Source organism: Python bivittatus, unplaced genomic scaffold (assembly GCF_059951505.1).
Source record: "Python bivittatus isolate LINGU-HERP-01145 unplaced genomic scaffold, Pbiv_v1 ctg000070_np1212, whole genome shotgun sequence".
NCBI classification, from domain to species: domain Eukaryota; kingdom Metazoa; phylum Chordata; class Lepidosauria; order Squamata; family Pythonidae; genus Python; species Python bivittatus.
This window is the reverse complement of record NW_028277034.1, coordinates 15,279,721-15,300,465: the sequence shown is the minus strand read 5'-3', so window position 1 is coordinate 15,300,465 and position 20,745 is coordinate 15,279,721. Positions and strand designations below refer to the sequence as shown.

Sequence of the window (20,745 nt, the reverse complement as noted above, 5' to 3'; positions counted from 1 at the left end):
CCATTTTCTGAGCCCTTAGTCTTTTAAAACTTTCTGTAGCCAAAACTTTGTCTTGTTTAAATTCTTAAAAGTTATAAAAATAAATCTTCATTTTCTTGTATTAAGCTTTGAAGATACTCACTCACTGGGTGTTTTCAGCCTTGCTGTCCCTTTGAAGGTGTCTAACTTCATCGAAGCAGTTAGTAAGCATTTCCAAAAAGAGTTAGCAAGTGAGAACTTAGTGTCCTTTGAAAGGCTCTGTTTGTGGCTAGATCAATTATGGCAAATTCCCCTGTCTCCATGCCTCCCCCCCCCCCGAGACCACTTTCTTGGTAAGGAAGAGGAACAACTGTAAGGAGAAACAGTTTGGGAGATCTTGCGTCTCTCTCATTTTTTCCAGAGAGGATCAAAGGAGCCAATTTGCTAAGTGGCTCCTTAAAAAAGTCTGCAAACATTGGCTCCGCTTTTTTGCAGAGCCATCTTCAGTTGGCCGTCTTCCCTGGAAGCATTGGTTAGATATTTTAATAATTATTCATCATCCAATTTTATGATTAGACTTTTGCTTATTCACAGTCACAATATTTTAAATGAATCAAAGATCCCTGAGCTAGGACTTCATAGACACTATAATTTGTTTAAAGGCCGATACTTTTGATCCTTTCGCACATGAAAGAGGTGAAGGGATAAGGAACATGTAGGCTTGAAACTTACAGATCTTTCTTCATTCAGAGGGGAAAAAAATCCCAATGGTTTCTATAACATCCAAACTAAGTATATAAGTCTTTTACTGTTTTAAGTTTTCATAACTTAGCTATGTTTTAAAAGATGAAATTGAATGGATTAGGAATAAACTAATCCTCCATCTCAATCATACATTAAAACAACCTTCATTCATATTACATTACAACATCTTTAATAAGTTCATAATTGAGGTTTGAAAAAAAATAAGCATAATTCTCCCCACCCTCAAATCTGTAGGGAGGTGTGGGAAAAAGTAATTAAGTAGGCTGCAGGGAGTTTGGTATTTCTCATGCAGTTATTCCCACTGTGGAAGAGAGACAGTGCACTTTCAAATGAAAAATGATGAACTAAAAATTAAATTCTCAGCTCAGGTTAAAACTTAACACAGCAATTCCGCTGGTGGGGGTAAGTGATTTCAGCTGAGAACAACTACAATACAAAGGCCTGTATTGTGGATATGGCAAAAGATGAGGGAGGGAGGAGAATCTATGGTTTTCCACCCTCCTATTGACTCTAGTGGACCTTGTCTCCAGGTAACAAGTGAATTTTGAAGACTGTAGCTCTAAAGATGCCACTTCTACATGCCTCCTTTTACCTTCTCTTGCTCTCTATGGAGGTATCTTCTTGCTCTGCTGTACATGACACTTTTCTCTGTCACTTGAATGATACTACCTCTTCCAACATTCCATGTATTGCCAACCTGTTTTGGGCTTCCAGATTACATGCCACAATGTAAAAAAAAATCTGAGGAAAATAACTTTTAAATCTACTGTGGGTGAGCATTTCAGACTGGTAAATTCATATTGCAAATGACTTACAGATGAGTTTTGGTAACATTGCTGGTTGTCTTTCAATGGTTTTCTTGTTTGTTATTCTGTTGGTTTTGTTCCATTTCCTTCCCTAAGAAGTCTTTCAAACTAGAAACAAAGTTCAACACAGATTTAATTTTATAGCAGTCAGCATCAAGAAACCCAAGATACCAACCTCTGCAGTTTAGTGGAATTACTAATGATTGCAGAGTTAAAAATAAACTGTCAATAATTAGCTATGGTATTTACTCTGAAATGTCTGGTGCTGAATAAATTATTTAATATGCAACTCATATTTGATTAGATGTCATGTGATGCATGCTTGGTGGAAAAGAAAATATTTTAGGCTAAGTCAATTATTCTTTTCCTGCAGATGTGGAAGAATGATAATCTGAGCTTGTGGACATTTTCATATGGCATTACAGACACTTCCCTTGCATTTTTAAAATGAACCCTAAAAATCTTTATAATAATGCATTATAAAATATATTTGGCATGGAGTTAATAATACAACATTAACCAGAGAGCAATATTGCCAGTCTTATCTTAACCCAATAGCTGATCTTTTTTCTGCTACAGCTAAAGGCTTTGAAAAATCTCTTATAATTAATTTGGCTTTAATTATACCTGTGACCTGCCTACTGCACTGTGATAAGGAAAAGCCGTGGCTCTGGGTCACAAAGTAATTGTTTCAAATGCGAGACATTCAGCAGACATTCAAATCAGCAGAAGAAGCAACTTGTTGATTGAAGCCCATAAATATAATTAAGAAGTTGCCTATTAGCAGGAGTGTCTGCAGAGTATGATAAAAAAGGAAAGGGTGTGATTGAAGCTCCACTTTTGGGTTCCATACCCTGTGACACTCCTGTATAATAGGAAGTGGGGAATGGGTATTCCAAGGTGTTGGGCACCCCTCGTTTCCCCCTCGAGCCCAGCACAAGCTCCAGGAAATACACCAGCTGACATTGCTGTCCCATTATATCCATGGGGGTGGGGTGAGAATAAAGAAAAAAAATTGCCACATAAGAGAAAAATGAATATATTCCTGCAGCGCTGCTGAAACAAAGTATTATAAGGGATTAGTAAAACAGGAAATAAGGTAACAATATATAATTGTCAATATAGCTGTAAAATGAAAGAGGTAACACTGAGCATTATACTATTACAAGGACTAGCACCCTCCCATGTAAGTAGTGGCTTCAAAGAAGACTAATGCATGCCCAGATAGATGGCAAAGGAGAGGGAAAGCGTGCTGCACCATAAGGCTAGCTCCCTGTGTGTAGGGAGCTGCTGCTTCATAGGAGCAAATCTTGGACCATGTGCTCCTGGCAGAACCAGATTACTCAGGATTGCATCAGTTTCCTGAGCCTGCTAGTCTTCAATCTATTGCTTGCTCTGCTGGGCACCCTTCTTTTAGCATTTATGTAGGAATGGGCTCTTGGAGAGGGCAATGTGGGGAGGAGTTTGGCACAGCTTGATGTTAAGAGATACAAATGAAAATGGGTGAGAGTGTTGCACAGACAACAGCATGTCAGCAAACATATCACCAGCAAGGTGGAAGGTTGCATAATGACCATGGCAGGGGAAAGAGGGAGGGCCAGTTGCTGACCTTTTCAGGTTTCAGCATAATTTTTAAAATTAAGATGACAGAAATGTTGGCCTCTGCAACCTAAAAATTCTGCTATCGTACCAAAACAGTTACTGGTAAAACTTCTATTAGATTCATTTGTTGAGATTTTGGCCTGGATAGGGTACTAAAATTACTGTGATCATTTTGGTGGATAACCTTACCAGATTCTGGAAGGGGTACTATGGCCTTGCTGGCTCTTCTGGATCTCCCTTTTATGATTCTAAGGTCACACCATTCCTTACACATTTAATGTCAAGTAGATTAAACAGCCAGAGGGACATAACACATCTGTGTCTTACTCCCTGATCAATGTTGAAAAATTTAACAAGCATTCCATTTATCCTGATGCATGCTTTACTCCCTTCAAATACTGCTCTTATTGCATTCAGTTACCTACCTTCATATAGATTTTTATATAAAATGTCTCTTCATCTTATCATACACTTTTTAAAAAATGCAGTGAACTTTCTTTTTCACATTTCTCTGTGAATAAATAATGTCTGTGTTAATATTCCAGCAAGTTTTATTAAAGACTCTTTTGTATCAGTAATTGCCTGTCCTGCAATTCTGTTGTCCTGCTCAAGAATGATTGTATACATGTGCTGAGAAAGAAATACCGTATCAGAAAGTTTCATTCATCTGATGAAGTGGATTGTGGTTCATGAAAACTTGAGCAATAACAAATTTGTTAGCCTTGAAACTGCTACAATAACCTTTTCCAGTTCTGCTTGAAACCCCTGTCATGACTAACATATAAATGCTTTGCTATATTACATTATTGCCATGACAAATATAGTATGAATAAATACTCAGCTAGCATATATCCTAGACTAAATAGTTATTAAATGAAAATAGCAGTTGATTTCCTGCATCATAGCAATTGCTTTGTTTTCTCCGTATAATATTGCAGTGAAAAAAGAAGGTATCCTTGCCTGGTTGACAGAGCAGAGTTATTTTAAAGCCTGCTGTAATTTTGATTTAAAGAAATCTATCTAGAAAGGTATTTACTCATGGCAGACTGTTTTGGAATTATGGCTTTGTGTAAACGGTTGTCATTTAAGTACAAGCATTTCTCCTTTTGCCTCTGGGGAATCCTAGGAAGAAGAAGCAGGCTTGCTTAGCACCCGCCAGAGAGCTCACAATTTCTCTGTTATCTAATGTCTTTCAGCATGTGGTGAAACACTGCAAGAGTCCACAGGCAATTTTTCCTCTCCAGGTTTTCCAAACGGTTACCCTTCATACACACATTGTATATGGAGAATTTCAGTGACTCCTGGAGAGAAGGTACTTTGCTCTGATTTCCAACTTTGCTTCCTGAGACAGATAACATTCTTGCTATTTTGTGTTTGTCTTATTAGTTTTAAAACATTCAAACTGAAGCACCACTTTGAGGCCTTGAGTTTCGTTAAGAGTGGGTTAATCAGATAAAGCGGATGTGAGGGCGATCTGGCTGCGACATCTGTCACCCCATTGATCGCCAGGGTTGATTCGGCTGATCTGGCTGGCTAGGCGGGTGTCCCCTTCCTCCCTCACCACTCCATGTGCGTCCCTCCCAAAGCTGCGCGCTTGGTGGAAGAGGACGACCATCCCAGATAGAAGGAGTGTACCGATCTTCGGTCAAGGGTATACGATAGCTGCGCTCCCCTGCTAGAACCTCCAATCAGATAAAGCCTTTGAACTATGTCATCATTGCTTTTATTTCAGCTGTTGTTAGTATTGCAGATCCATTTATGTCTGAAACTTCATGTGAAAATGAGTATTGCATTTAGAAAAAAATACTACCATACTAGCCTCATAGATTTTAGTTATGTCGCTGCAAGTGCACACTGATGGAGAGTCAAAAGCAAATTATCCTACTTTTTTGTAGATTACATACGGATGAAGAAGAATCAGTTTTCTAGTCTGCAAGTGAAGTGTTCTGATTTTTGTTTTTTATTTTAGAAATTTCTGATTTTTTATAAAATGTTCAAGTGAGAAGTATGCTTCAACACTTTAATATGGGGGAAAATGAAGTATGTTTTCAGACTCCAAGAATTATCCTGACCATCTGTTCTGTTACCCACTGTCAGGGCTATAGCTGTGAAGGCTTTTAGTTCCCAGATCAAGGGTTGTTACTTACAGTATTTCTTTGATAGATAGGGCTATTTGAAAATTGCTCATTTGATGAAAGGATTGCACTTAATTAGTTGCTGTTCACTTTTGTTAAATCCTCAAACCTATTTGAGTTATCCCGTTGCATTCCTGTTGAGCTGTGAAAATGTGTAACACCTTATTCTGCATCAGGCAGCATTGCTACTAGTGAATTTGTTTACATAACCACTAATTTTTCAATTATGCTGACAAGTATCCGTTGGTTGTTTATCTCTGGAGATTTGTAACCATCCAGTCCTCTTGAACTTTTTGTCTGTCTTGTCTCCAGTTCTTCTGTGTCTGCTGAGTTGCAGAACAGATGTTAAAATAATTTTATGGTTATTCAAGAACTCAAGTAATGTCATGTTTAGCTGTTGTGTTACCATAACTTCCAGTTTTGAAAGATTTTGGTTCTGTTGTGAGATCCCATGTCCAGTATACTATATCTTCCATGATTTAAAGTTTTTTTTTTTTATCTTCCCTGTACTGAATGACCATGCTACTGTGCTGACTAGCCTCATTTCATAACATAAGGGAAAGAAATGTAACATAGTTTTTCATCCTGTCTTGTGCCTTCTTAGAAGGATAAAGAATGAAAGAACAAAGCTGAATTCCATAACTTCTTTCTTTTAGTTCAAATAATTGAGTCTGTTGTGCAAGTGTCCTTGCATTTTGGGGAAGCAATCACTAGAAATTGAGTTTTGAAAATAATTCTATACTTAGAATTCTATTATGAAGTGTGTCATTTACTTTGATTAAGCAAATCATCATTACATATTTCATGCCTATAATAAAAATAAGTATGAGTCAGAATTCCTACAGTTTATAGCATATGAGCAAATGAAAATAACATTTTGCTAATGTACCATTTTTTTTTTTTTGTCTTCAGAAAAAAACAGAAGGTAATAGTCCAACAGTGCTGAGAATGCTTTAGTCCATCGGTTTTAATGGGTGGGCTGGAGCATGCCTAATTCTTTATTCAGTTGTGGAAGTAGTTGGCAGTTGTACACACAGCTGGGATGCTAGACTACCATTTGCGTCAGTTCAACTGCACTGTAACCATTTTGTATGTTAACTATTTGGGTCCCAGTTTTAAACCCAAAACCTTATAAATAGATCATACCAGTCCCAACGGTCATGATCAAAGGGCAGAAAAATCCAGATGTTTACTAGTGCCCTAGCCAATAACACTAACAGTTGAACGTAACAACCAATGTTTAGTTAACTGTAGAAATCTGAAGGCAGAGTTCACCTCTCTGGCTCCTAAGCCATCATTTGGCTCATGCACTATATGACAAAACAAACAAAACTTAGGCAAAGTGTTAAAAGTATGTATAAGGCAGAGAATATATGAGCATCATGTTACTTAGTACATTTCTTAACTAAAACAAATATTTGAAAATATACACTCAAAATCTCATTTTGATAATCACACAGAAGTATTAGTAGAATTTAGTGTAATAATATTTGCTAATGCTGCTCCTACTCATTATCATAACAGTAACACAAGACGGTGAAATTTGGTCGCAGAGCTCTCCCATAATTACTGTTTCTACTTCCCCAGTTTAAAAAAAAAAGCAGTATCAACGAGATAAAACAACTGTTATATAAAATATAGGCAAGAGAAAAGTCAGTTCCAGAAATTCATCAGTATGATTTTAGAAATAAATGAACTAACTAACCATGTTGGTTATCTTTTCTTCTAGGAATACACAAATTTTAACAAACTAAAGTATCAAAGCTATGTATTTCATTAGAACACTGCGAACTATTTTATATCTTGATATATTTTGGGTGCTTATAAAGCTCTAATATAAAATTACAAAAATGTTTCCAGAACTTCAATACAATCTGATTTTCATAGTGTACTGTATGCAAATTATGTGCAGCTGAAAACCAGTAAGTAATCATTTAAGTGCATTGTTCAAATATCAGTGTTGTATTTCCTTATCATAAGTAGAGAAATTCTAGAGTCCCATACAGATACAGAGGAGATATGCCAAAGTGGCTGCCAGAGGAGGTATAGCATTGCAGTATAAAATTTCATTCACTACACAGTAGCAAATAATCATTTTAAAGCAATTGCTTATAATAAGATATGTTCCATCTTAGGGTAAAATGGTACCATTCAAAATAATCAATACTCTTGTCTTATTGGAATGCTTTAGGCAGACACTGCCCGCAGAATGATTGGCCACCTCTGATATAGTTATAATCACAGTAAGTTTGTACTTGTATAATAGGCCAATTGAAGCCACAATATTAAATCTTACTTTTAAAAAATCAATAAAAAGCTTTTATCTCCTTCCTACATTTCCAAGATTCCTTCCCCTGCCCTGCAGGAAATCACAGACATATCAATTGTCTTAGAATAAACATGGTAATAACAAATGGTTCTTATCTCAGAAATGGCTATGGAGATTGACCTCTGCTTGAGCTGACTGCTTTGTAGGATGCAAGAAATCAGACACTATTTTTTTTCCTCTATTATAAGAGTGATGAAATCTCTAGCAGCATCTGTCTCGCTACTGAAATGACCAGGATCCAGTTAATGCATTTCGTATAAATGTATATTATATGAATATGCAGGTGAGATTCTGTTGAAGAAGTGCTAATGTCACTATCTAAAATATGTGCCATGAAATAGATGCAATCTGTTACGTTCCTCAGGACTAACAAAATAAAAGTTCAAAATCTTTATTACATTTTTTTGTCAGAAAATTAACAGTCCCCTCCTTCTGTTATGTCTTTAAGGGCAGTTTTAGATCTCTCTCCTCCTCTCCCCTTTTCTCACCCACCTGTCCTCCCTCTTTCCATCTGTCATAAACACATACGTGCCCCATATGCGTGTGTTTCAGAGCCTGTTCAGAGGCTAAGATTTCCAAGATTATTTTAGAAATAGTCTTATTCTGCTTTAAAGCTAGTATGCTGGTAAGAAAAGCTTTGAATTTTTCTTTTTAGTCATGCTACAAACCATGTTAATGGGATATCATACTTATCTCCTTTGCACTTATCTCCAGATTGTTTTAAACTTTACAACAATGGACCTCTATAAGAGCAGCCTCTGCTGGTATGACTACATTGAAGTAAGAGATGGCTACTGGAGAAAATCACCTCTGCTTGGTATGAACCTATCTACTGTGGTCAGTTTTGAAAAGTGGAATGTAGAAATAACAACATCAAATGGAAATGGAGTTAACCTTTTTAGTCAGGCAAGGGTGTCTGTAGGGAGGGGGTAAAAAAATATGTAGGGAGGGGGTAAAAAAATCAAGAAGGAACATGGGTAATAGTAATTTAGCTTAAGCATACTAGGTTAGTGTCTGTCACTCCCACATCTGCATTATTTCTGCTTCACAAAAGATGTTTTTTTTAAATAAATGAAACTATTTCTTCTCCAATGTTTGTTCCATATTAAATTTTATTTTATTTTCATATACATCTATTATTGCCTATTATTGTCAAATGTGACCCCCTACTCTACCCCAGCAAACCCATGTCTGTACCAAAGTAAAACGAGTGGCAGAGTGAAAACTGGAAGAGCAACTAAATCAGGGATCAGCAAGCTGTCTGTATGCATCCTTTATTATAACCTCCTGAAATATCCTTGAAGTACCCCTAAGTGGGTGACACAATGCCATTTTCCACTAGGGAATTAAAGAAATTTACAATTCTAAGCCAGACTTAAAAGATCCTCCAAACAAAAAATAATTTAAAAAAATATATAAGGATCTGTCTTCAAGAACAGTAGTTTGCATCTCAGACTGCTTATATCATATTGCAGGGCATCATCTTAAGAGATGCCTTAAAATGCATTTTCTCACTTTTTACATTTTTTTTTTTTAGGCAGATTCTGCGGAGATAAACTCTCAAACATCCTCTCATCTAATGATAGCAGAATGTGGATTGAGTTCCGTAGCAGCAGCAACTGGGTAGGAAAAGGTTTTGCAGCCATTTATGAAGGTGAGTCCTTAGGAAAATCAACTGGTTTAAACTTAAGTTAAAATATATCTGTGGCCCAAATTCAGCAGGACATGCTTTTTGGCATAAAATGTGAGTTTCAAGAACAGAAGGCAAATATCAAAATACTAAACCATTGCTCTTGAAGTGAACACTTGCTAAAATTCTTCCCTCAACTGCTTTTACAGTTCCAAGAGTAAAAATATAGGAAAGATTTGAGCAATTACTTAGAATACTTCTAGAATATCTAGCAGCCTTCCCCACTGGCCAAATTGGCAGAGACTTTTGGAATTAGTCCCAATGCATCTGTAATGGATCAAACCAGAGAAAACTGCCTTATGTGTTCAAGTAAGGATGGTGGGTAGGTGTGAGTATAGATGTGGAGCCCACCCAGATCAATAGGATTTTCTTACATTCTGCCCCTGAATAATTATCAGGTGTCTTTCACATAGAATACTTGAGCGATAACAGTTATTGTCTTACACAACTTTCATTTATCTTAAAGTCCTTTTTGTGTTCTAATCTCTCAGTAGGTCTGGACATTTCTGAGTAGTAATAAACTTGCAAACTGTGGCAGCATACCAGGTTCTGCATGCTTAGAGCTTCCTTTCTGATGAGAAGGGAATTTTCCATGTGCTGCAGATTTCCCATTGTGCATGCCAAGCATTTCCCTTTCACAGGAGACAAAGGGAAACCCCTACATTAACAGGTGTTGGCGCAGACACTGAAGCTTCTGGGTCATATCCTATGGCTCCCATCCAGTCTGCAATTTACACATATTGTAGGTTGATTGCACTGCATACAGTGCAGTTTTAAAACTATAAATGTTATCAGGAACAGTTGATGAAGGATTCATATATTTGTCATTTAAATGGGTCCTCCAGACACAAGTGACTGCTCATTTTAGAAAACAGTGAAAACGTAAACATTGGAAGTATGCTTAAATTTCTTCTTTTGTATTCTTTAGCAATTTGTGGAGGTGAGATACATAAAAATGAAGGCCAGATCCAGTCTCCTAATTATCCTGATGACTACAGACCAATGAAAGAATGTGTATGGAAAATAACAGTGTCAGAGAATTACAATGTCGGATTAACCTTTCAGGCATTTGAGGTAAAGCCTTTTAACTGATCTGAGCAAACCATCTTGTGGCTAAATGACAGTGACATTTCAGGGAATCCTCATTAAGCCAATATAGACACAAAGCATTCTCTGTATAACATAACACCATCCAGTAGTTCCTATTTCCTTTCACTGAGAGTTTTTTCATTGCAGAAATTTCAAAAGATGAAAGGGTTTTATCTTATCTGCACTATTTGAACTGGAATATTTTAAAAACTGACAATAGTTCTTTTAACAAATAACTAATCCTGTTCTACCAGGCTATTTAAGGAATAGGACTTTTACTTCTTTCTAAAATCTCTTTGTTCTCATTTATCTCTTCACACAACTACTTCATATTGATATTTATCAGGGATCAAGATTGTAATGAATTTTATAATAACCGCTAATTTTTATTTTGATACTTCTACAATGTAATTCTGTCATATTTGCTGCTATATTTATTATATACTATTCAATGAGCCTGTACCTCTAACGTGTTTTGAATCCTGTTATGATCTGGGCTAGATCATTGTTCAAACCTCCCTACTGTCACAGGGATTTAAAAATAGGTAGGTAGGTAGATAAATAGAATTAAATAAATGAAACGTAGTAAAAAAAGCTTTATAAAGTTTTTATATAGGGACTTCTGATTTTTATTATAGGTTTGCTTTGTCTCCTTTTCATTAGCTGTTAAAAATAATGGGACTTCAAAGCTGCAATCCTGCACATAGTCAACAAACTCAGGTTGCAGGATTGTATTCTAAAGAAATGTCAGAAGATTAGAGAGCCATCTTCATGAAACTCATCTTGTCTAAGAACTGAGGGAAAAGCTGTAACTTCCTCAGTTACAAGATAGCCCTTAAACAGCAGAGTTATAGAATGGAAGCCTTGCGGGTATTAGCTCAGCTGCCAGTATCTCTCTTGAAAGATACTAGTTTCCCTGTTGCCTGAAGATATGAAAGAAATATGGCCTCCAAATTAGACATTGCTAGTCACAATGGGGCACTGACCTGAATCAGTGTGGGGACATTAAATGTTTACTGTGGCTTTGTTCAGGTCTAAGACAAAGAATTATTCCAACATGACCTGTTGGAATGTTTGTTTGTTTTTTTGCTCAATAAACTACATTATCTAAGATAGCAGGAGTACCTGTATCATTTGCAAATTAAACATGTCTGCATTCCTTCATTAATTGTTGAATTTCCAACCTTCATAACTTTTTCTGCTTCTGATTTTGCATCTATCTTAAGTTCAGCTTGATACTGATTTGGCCACATGATGGCAAATGCATATCTCTTGGTGCCAACATAATTTAAATTAATTCCAATTTAATTTTACTTGTCAAAAAAGCTCTGCTCAGAATTTAAATAACTTTTCCCAGGAAAACAGGATATTATACATCCTTGAAATTTATTCTTAATGAGGTGTAAAGAAATTTATATAATTAGACAGCAAATATTTTAATACAAGAAACTAAGTAATGCAGCTAATCTGAAAAATTGTTAGCAGAAATATACATATTATAATTTTGATCAAGTATCATTTTATATTTGCAGATTGAGAGACATGATAATTGTGCCTATGATTATTTAGAAGTCCGAGATGGAATGAGTGAAAGCAGCCCTTTGATTGGCCATTTTTGTGGCTATGATAAACCTGAAGATATAAGATCTACCTCAAATACCTTGTGGATGAAGTTCGTTTCTGATGGAACAGTCAATAAAGCAGGATTTGCTGCTAATTTTTTTAAAGGTAACAGTTTGGGCAATTAGTGGAGTAGTTGCATTTAATGATAAAATTCAGGGGAAAATAATGTAGAGACTTTTCTTAATTTAAAATTCACATTTTAAGCAGACATTTTTTCTGCTTCTGCCTCTACTCCCATAGCCTTCACTGCTGAGACAGTATGATTGAACGTGATCCATGAGCTTCTAGGCTTCTTTCTAACCTTTCACTTATTCTCACTATGAAGCAGTTTCCTAAGCCAGAAGATCCTAAAGTTATTTGAATGCGTTTGTAGGAGAACTTTATCTCACTAATTTTACTAAGAGTTTATTTTAAACTGGAGACCACAACACAATTCCGTTGAAGCACAGATTGTTCATTATATTGGAGGTAGCCAAAAAAGCAAACCTAAAGGAGTGGAGATGGAACCTCTCCATATAGAGGTATACAAATTAGAATATACAACTGAGAGATACAGTACAAGAATCAGTTGAATATAATTGGATATAGCAGCATTTAATTAATTGATTTGTATAGCTGCTGAACTCAACTTTACTTTATATCATCAGTAAACAGCAGAAAGTCAGTTAAAACCCATAATCAAAGTATAAAAATATAAACCAAAACAATATGCAAATACATAAGTGCCAGGAAAAAATCCTCATCCAATGGGTCATACTACTCCCAGACCCATTGTCTAAGGTCTTTATGCCTTTAATGTTATCAACAAGCATGACCAATGTCGTATCCATACTGTGCCCAGGTCTGAAACCTGACTGAAAGAGATCCAGGTAATCCCTTTCATTTCAATCCATTCATCACCTTATCAATAATCTGCCCTGCCCTGCCCTGCCCTGCCCTTCCTCCTTTACCACTGCCTAACCACTGCCTCCTTAACCACATGTAGGATTATTCCTCCCCTCAAGGAAGAATTCATCACTGCTTGGACCCAACCACATGCCATCTCTAGGGAGGTCTTAATCAACAAGGAGGAGCATCAGTGTAAAATACAGGCAGATGCACTTACAGCTCCAATGACCATGTCCACTTCCTCAATGCCAAACAGGAAAAAAACTCTTACCAGATAACCATATCAGCTCTTGATTCAGCCAACTCCAGAGAACCTGCACAAGGAGTCCAACTCAAGTGAATGAATCCAAGAGATTTTAATTGACAGATGCTATGAAAAATCCTCTCCCAAGCTGGTCCTCGTCAGCAAGGACAGAGTCATTTTAAATAGGGCTATTGGATGGCAATCCACAGCCACAAGAAGAGCAACAAAATAACTCCTTTTTGCTGCTGTTATCACCACTGGGTAATGCTTAACAAACACTCTTACCCAATCAGATTCGCTCTTCATTTTCCTCCAGTGTGCTCTAGGCATCTTCTGCTATTCTATCTCAAAGAATATTCTGAAAAGCAGGGCCTCTCCAGGATGCTCAGATAGAGAGGCGCAATTCTGTGTAAGGTCATCACCACCCTCTAATTTCAAGCCAATAACTAAAGTCTCAACTGTGCACCAGATTCTCAGGAATTCCACCAAGCACCCTCTGAAACCCAACTGCATCCATCAAACACCTGAGGCAGATGAATAAATCCTCCCTCCCTGCAGTGGAGCAGATAGGGAGAACTCCAAAGCAATCAAAGAGTGATCTTACGTGTTAGTGGAATCAGCTATGGGGTGGATCCTTTGAGATAATGGGGAAGGACTGAAAATACAGAATTTCATTGAATGAACAAAGAGAGCATTCTAGGAACATAATTACTTTCTAGAAAGAAACTGCTCTTGTTTCTCAAAGTTCATGCTCACCTCCTAGTATCTTCTCCTAGTTTATCAGTATTCCTTGGCCCTCTATATGTTTTATGGCTGAACTGACAAAGTTTATTGTTTTCTCATGGCCCTGATTAAGTAATTAGGGGAAGGGAAGTTTTGCTTTATTTTAGTCCTCCTAACCAGTCCCATATTTCTCCTACACATTATCTACCTTAATTTTGAATACTGAAATTACTAAAGAAAATTATTTCAGTCTCAGCTGTATCCCTGGCAGATCAATGTAAACAACAGAAGCAGAGAACAACAAGTCTCAAGGTAACAGTGGGAGAGTGTAAATTGGTTTTTCAAACTCTACATGAATACTTGCTACATTTAAATCTCTAATGTTATTACAGGAAACATATTACCAATTTTGTATGAATTCTGTTGGATGCTATTTTATTTATTTCTATTGGATAATATTTATGTAATAACTATACATTTCCAGTCTATTACAGTCTGGGCCAATGATGCCAAGGTTGCACTCACTTCTATATCAATATTCCTTAAAATTAAAATCTTGGGGCAATTCTGCCATTTTTAAAGCTGAAGGCTAATACTGGACATGCTTTTATGATGGTAGCTATTATTCCGTGTACAGCTAAGATCTTCATTTAGAAATTTAATGCTAAGTTTTGTTTTACTGTTTAATGCCAACTCATATGAGCTTGTTGTGTTTTTATTACAGCCTTATTTTATAGGCACTATAATTTTAATTGCACATACATTTAAAGGTTCTTTTGATATACTATGGACCCTGGCCAAATAAACTTATAACTCATTCTGATTCTCAAATTTGATACAAACTCTTCACATATGGCAGTATTTCAAAAATATTAACAAACCCTGGAAGTATAAATATATATGAAACTGGCATGCCTTAACTAATGTGTTCCTCAAGCAAAGACTTTGATCAGCAAAATGGGAAGGAAAGCCATTTTTGCATCTGTTGTTAACTATTACCTTGCATATCAGTGTTTTAGCTAGCCAGCTATTAAAACATAGGGAAAGAAACAAGTATTTGCTTTTGAAATGTTTTTCATAGGATTGTTTCAGTTATGCATATTATGTCACATATTTTAAGTAGCTAATTTAAACAACCGTTTTGCTAACAACAGTAAGACAGATGATACTAGTGTTTATACTAGTATAAACATTAATTGAATTGCACAACTGCTTGTGGAGTTGCTACTGTATCCTGTGCACACTCTCTGTCTTTCTCTTAAATACATCTTGTTTTCTTTAGTATTAATAAAATAAAATTGTGACATATGAGGATTCAGTTAAACCTGAGTTCCTTCTGGTAGATGGGTGGCCATATAAGTTTGTTAAATAAAAAATAAATCATAACTTCTGCATTAGAGTGTAATGCTTGTATATGAAACCTATGTCCCACAGTATTGCTATAAAATAGAATTGTTCCCTGATTTCCTCCTCCCCCTCTCCTTGTGCACAAGGGAATATATAGGCTGTGTGATAATAAATCAGATACATAAGTGCCCAGTACATATAGCTGGTGCATTTTGCCCTCTCTGTGAGCCAGATATTGCAAGCTCATTTCTTGCTTTCCTCAGTCATAAGAACTAGAAACAGCTAAGCAGGGACATGAAAAGCACACTGAAGTCTCTGGTTCACTATAACCGCCTGACGTTATCTGTTGTTCCTTCATCTGTACTCTGTAACTGAAGGAGGACTTAGTTATGACTTCTGACAATCTCGCTACATATGCCTATACAGGAAGCATCAAATTCTTGGAATTTTAGAGAGTAAGGAAGATGACCTTGATGGAAATATGTGAGAACCATTACTGAGGAAAAGGGGATGAAATGTTTTTTAAGTCTAGAGCAGTGAGATAAAGCAGCTCAGGCAGACGCCTCCCTGTTTCACTGGAGTTTAAGAAGGGGGAGGAGATATAACACAATCAGACTTGCAAGATTCTGTTAATATAGCCAATCTCAATAAAAGTAGTTTCAGCCTTCCTGTGAAGTTGATTTCCTGATCTGGTCTACCTACCAGGGCTGATAGAATATAAGGCCAGCGCTTAAAGGGATATACCTGTCTTCTCAATTATTAGATGTATCCTACTTTGCCAAAATGGTTATATCAGCCACAGTCTGAATTATAAATACAAGTTTGTTGTTACTATAATACAGTGGAAAAACAGAGGTAAGTTTATGTTTAAGTGCAATGCTATTTTTTTACTTCTCAGAGGAAGATGAATGTGCCAAACTGGACAATGGTGGATGTGAACAACGATGTGTGAATACTCTGGGCAGTTATCAGTGTGCTTGTGATCCAGGTTATGAGCTTGGGCCTGATAAGAAGAGTTGCGAAGGTAATTCAGGGTACCAATTTCCAATATTCCAGAGACTATTTAGCTTTATTACATGACATGCTTATATGGCAAGTATCAGATCTGCATTAAGCCTAATTTTACATTCTTGCCAAGGCTGGCTTTGTATATATATTTATAAACCTTACACCAGGTACGTACTTCTCAAAATGCTGAGCAGACAGTAGATTCCACGCGTAGTGGGTTAATGAAAGTCTACTGTAGTGGTTCGTGCCAGCCAGCTGGTCATTTTCAGTGTCAGTATGTCTCATTCTTAGTGAGTTAACATGAATTTCATTAAATCATGGAAAATATTTAACTATTAAAAGCATCTCTAGATGTAGCATTTTATTTAAAATTTTGAGAACAGGAAAGAGATAAAACTCACCATGCTGCTACTCTGTTAGGGCTTTTTACTATAACCACTCTATAAAATCACTTGGATTTTTTCTAAGAACAAGGTAAGATCAGGTCTCAAATTAGTGCAAATATGCTCATTTTCCTCTGCTTCCATTCCACTTTTCTCTGTAGACAAAGCAGCAAGCAAGGTCCCTGGGCCACAAAGGACTGTTAAATGAACATGTGTCAGCTGCCTACTATTACTGAGTGAACCACCAGGTGTCCATTAACTCAGAAAGATGGGAGGAAAAATCTTAGAGTTAAAAGTCTAAAATGTGGACCTACATAAAGGTTTTGATTTCTTTCCTCTGCAGAGGGCAAATTATCTTTGTATCGGTGGCTTCATTCTTGCTTGCAATAATTGCAATAAAGAAATGAATTAGCCAGTTTATGTCCGGGACTCTTCTGCTGAGTGAGCCTATTCCTGAATAAGGAGTTAACTGCCTGGAAAGCTACAATTTATGGCTGACCTTTGGTGTGAATGAGTGAGCCCTGTTAGTAGAAAAGGGCAAAAAACCAATTTTTTGTTTTATTACAAAACAATAAATGCTCCTTTAAAAAGTTTCTTGTATGAACAAATATAATATTTTTATATGGATAGTTTTACCTCTAAAGCTGTACTTCTTCATTTGTGAAATCACTAGTATCTGCATAGGAACTTATCAGAAGAAAAAGGTTCACGTGTATCCTACATCTAAATCAGTGTTGTGCAAACTTGGCCACTTTAAGATGAGTGGACTTCAACTCCCAGCATGGCTGGCTGGGGAATTCTGGGAGTTGAAGTCCACTCATCTTAAAGTGGCCAAGTTTGGACAACACTGATCTAAATGTTTGTTGCATAATGTCTGCTTCCAGGTCTCAGTGCTATCATCTTTTCTTATTGCATTAGTATAGTAAGTAAGCGTTAGTTAATTGATTAGTAGATTATGTGCCATCAAGACATTCTCAACTCCTAGCAGCTACATAGATAGATTTTCTCCATGATGATCTATCCCTAACTGGCTTGTAAGCTCTTCCAAAAGTGCATTCACTGCCACTGTAACTGTGTCCATCCACCTTGCTGCTGGTCATCTTCTTCTCTTTCCTTCTACCTTTCTCAGTGTTACAGCCTTTTTTAGGGAGCTGGGTCTTCATATAACTTGTGCAAAATGAGATAATTTCAGCCTGGTCATTTGTGCCTCGAGTGAGAACTCTGGGTTGATTTGTTCGATGATCTGGGTTTTTTTTGTTCTCTTCCAAGTGTCTAAGATTAACATTTAGCTCTAAAATTGTGGTCAGTAGGCTTCATAGAATTCATATCTTAGTTAAAGGAATTAAATTGATATAATTCCGCATGCATCACTTAATAGATTTATGAATTTGGCCTGAGTTTGACAGCCTTTTGATGGAGTGGGCATTTTTTTTTTTTTTTTTGGAAAGAGGAAAATAGCTGAAAACTCTCAAACTCACCAAATTCCAAAAGATTTCAATTATGTCTCCACAAAATTTTGCAGCTATTTATTTATTTATTGGCGGGGGTGGAATTCTGTGGGCATTATTCCACTGTACAGTAGTGGTCACAGGCATTTCATAAGCATTGTGGTGTCCATAAACTCCTCTGCCTGAATTGGATCATGCAGTGACAGAGAACAGACTTCACGTATTTTCACTAGGATAAATATTCTAATACATCCTGTTTGGCATCCTGGTCCCAAACCCACCATGAATACTATTTTGGCATATTTTCTATTCTGTCTTTCAGGAATCTACAGTTTGGATTGATACAAAGTGGAATGTATGAGTAAAGAAAAGAGGGAACTGTAGGATTTCTGAAGGCCATAAGATATACATAACTGCTTTTTTAAAAAAAGAAAAAACAATGTTTATGCATGCATCTACCTTGCTCTTCAGCCTCAGCCTCCTTATATGTAGTCCATATAAGCCAATAGGCAACATGAATTGGCCTAATTTTGGATTCATCTGTTTTGATTCTTTTTTTAAAAAAATAGATTACTTAATTAGTGTACTACTTCTTACATATACAAAATATGGCTTTATGGACCTGTAACTTTATGAATTTGTTCTTTCACTTTTATTTCAGCTGCCTGTGGGGGACTTCTGACAAAGCTTAATGGGACCCTAACAACACCAGGGTGGCCCAAAGAATATCCTCCTAATAAAAACTGCGTGTGGCAACTTGTTGCTCCCACCCAATATAGAATCTCAGTGAAGTTTGAGTTCTTTGAACTGGAAGGGAATGAAGTAAGTTAATGACAGCCAAAGCTGATACTTGGTTATACAATCAATAGTAGCAGAATACAAAATAGATCCTATCAATGAAAAATATCTATCATAATATTTTTCTTATTGGTTCTTATTCCTATTTCTTGGAGCTGTTTCCTGGATTTATTCAGAACATATGCAAAAATAAATGAACTAAAAATTTACAAACCTACCATATTAAGCATGTTGGTCCCATTATTTCAAAATATGTGCATGCTAAAATAATCCACTTGAAATCAAGCACATGAATGAAATCATGACCACATTTTTAAAATCCACTTTGAGACTGGAGGTTTTTGGATGTATATATATGTATGAATTCCCATAATTAAAAACACTCGTCAACACAGTATCAAAATTCTAGGTCCTGTAATATTTTAGAAGGTCAAGGATTAGAATTCCTAAGGGCCAGGGAAGACTAAGGTGACCAAATGTTAGGTATTTTCATAGAGAATATCATTCTTCTAGTACCACTAGAAGATTTTGGTTAACAAATTAATAAGGGTGTTCCAACTCATTTTAATACCAGTTTACACACACAAGACAGAGTCATGATTCAGGTAACCAAAACAGAAATGTAGACTTTTAAATTAAACCAAACATCAGGAAGTACCAGGGAAGGCAATTCAAAATGAAAAATATAGGTGTGACAATACTCTTTGCATTAGCCACTATTATTAATAGCAAAGCATTTTCTATCATAATACAGCTGAGCTAATCTAAGATCCTGGGGTCACTAGGGTTCCAAGTCTTAACTCAGACTAAGAAACATGACATGTTTTCTAAAAGAATTTAAATGCTGCCCTCTTCCCCACAGTCACTCAAGGAAAAAAAAACCTATTCAAAGGCTTTTGTATATTTGGTCAATTTACATTATATGTGGAAATATGGTGTAAAGACTAATGTAAGCAATAGAATAAAGAAAAAGAGATAAACCACATTATCTCTTATGCTGGAAAGTATAAATTGTAAGATAAATATATCTCTGTTGCATTAGGATTAATACTGGCATTTCATTTTTTAGGTGTGCAAATATGATTATGTGGAAATCCGTAGCGGCCTTTCTACTGATTCCAAACCACATGGCAAATTTTGTGGTACAGAAGTGCCTGAAGTTATCACATCCCAGTATAACAGCATGAGAATTGAGTTCAGATCAGACAACACAGTTTCAAAAAAAGGTTTCAAAGCTCACTTCTTCTCAGGTATTAAAACAAATACAATAGGTGTGATCTGTATGAATGGGTTTTTGCAAATACAACAAAGAGTTTCCAGTATCCTTTTTTCCAGGATAAGATTTCTTTCTGCTTTTCACTTTTTGATTCTAATGAAGATGAATGGCCCTTCTCTTAATGTGTTCAGTTTCAATTTTCCACTCAATTAAATAAGTTAATATTAATTTTAACACTTAGACTGTAATAATCATGACAAGGAACTATATCACTATTCAGATTCCATTATTCATTTATCTTCCTAGTTATATTGGTTTTCCTTTGTTTGCTATAATTTTCTCTGTGTTTGGATTTTTTTCTACTTCTTAACAAATAACATGTTTCCCCACAATATAAAAATGTGTAGATAGGTTAGAAACTCCAGCAAATGTTTAGCATGAAAATTCAGAGAAAGAGAGCAGATTACAATACTTCCTTTTTTACCTCTGATAATTTATAATATTATAGCACAATCCTATATAATCCCTATAATTTGGGAATAAATATTGTTGAATTCAGTTGAAATATATTTTGAGTATCCCTATGTAAGATTGCAGACTAAATTCTGTAAAAAATAAAAAAAAAATCATCTAGGGTGACATTTACTCAGGTTGCAATTTCTGGATGAGATTAACATGACTCATACAACATGT

The 20,745-nt window shown here is 36.1% G+C and overlaps 1 protein-coding gene across 1 annotated transcript in view; it reads left to right on the top strand.

The window, feature by feature from the left end:
* TLL1 (tolloid like 1) overlaps window positions 1-20,745 on the top strand; it is a 136,924-nt gene that overhangs the window by 100,930 nt on the left and 15,249 nt on the right. The window contains exons 10-17 of the mRNA XM_015888475.3: window positions 4,328-4,443; window positions 8,310-8,412; window positions 9,133-9,249; window positions 10,214-10,359; window positions 11,907-12,102; window positions 16,098-16,223; window positions 18,700-18,860; window positions 19,906-20,086. Of these exons, the coding sequence (XP_015743961.2) occupies window positions 4,328-4,443; window positions 8,310-8,412; window positions 9,133-9,249; window positions 10,214-10,359; window positions 11,907-12,102; window positions 16,098-16,223; window positions 18,700-18,860; window positions 19,906-20,086 (1,146 nt within the window). The remainder of the gene's footprint in view (window positions 1-4,327; window positions 4,444-8,309; window positions 8,413-9,132; window positions 9,250-10,213; window positions 10,360-11,906; window positions 12,103-16,097; window positions 16,224-18,699; window positions 18,861-19,905; window positions 20,087-20,745) is intronic.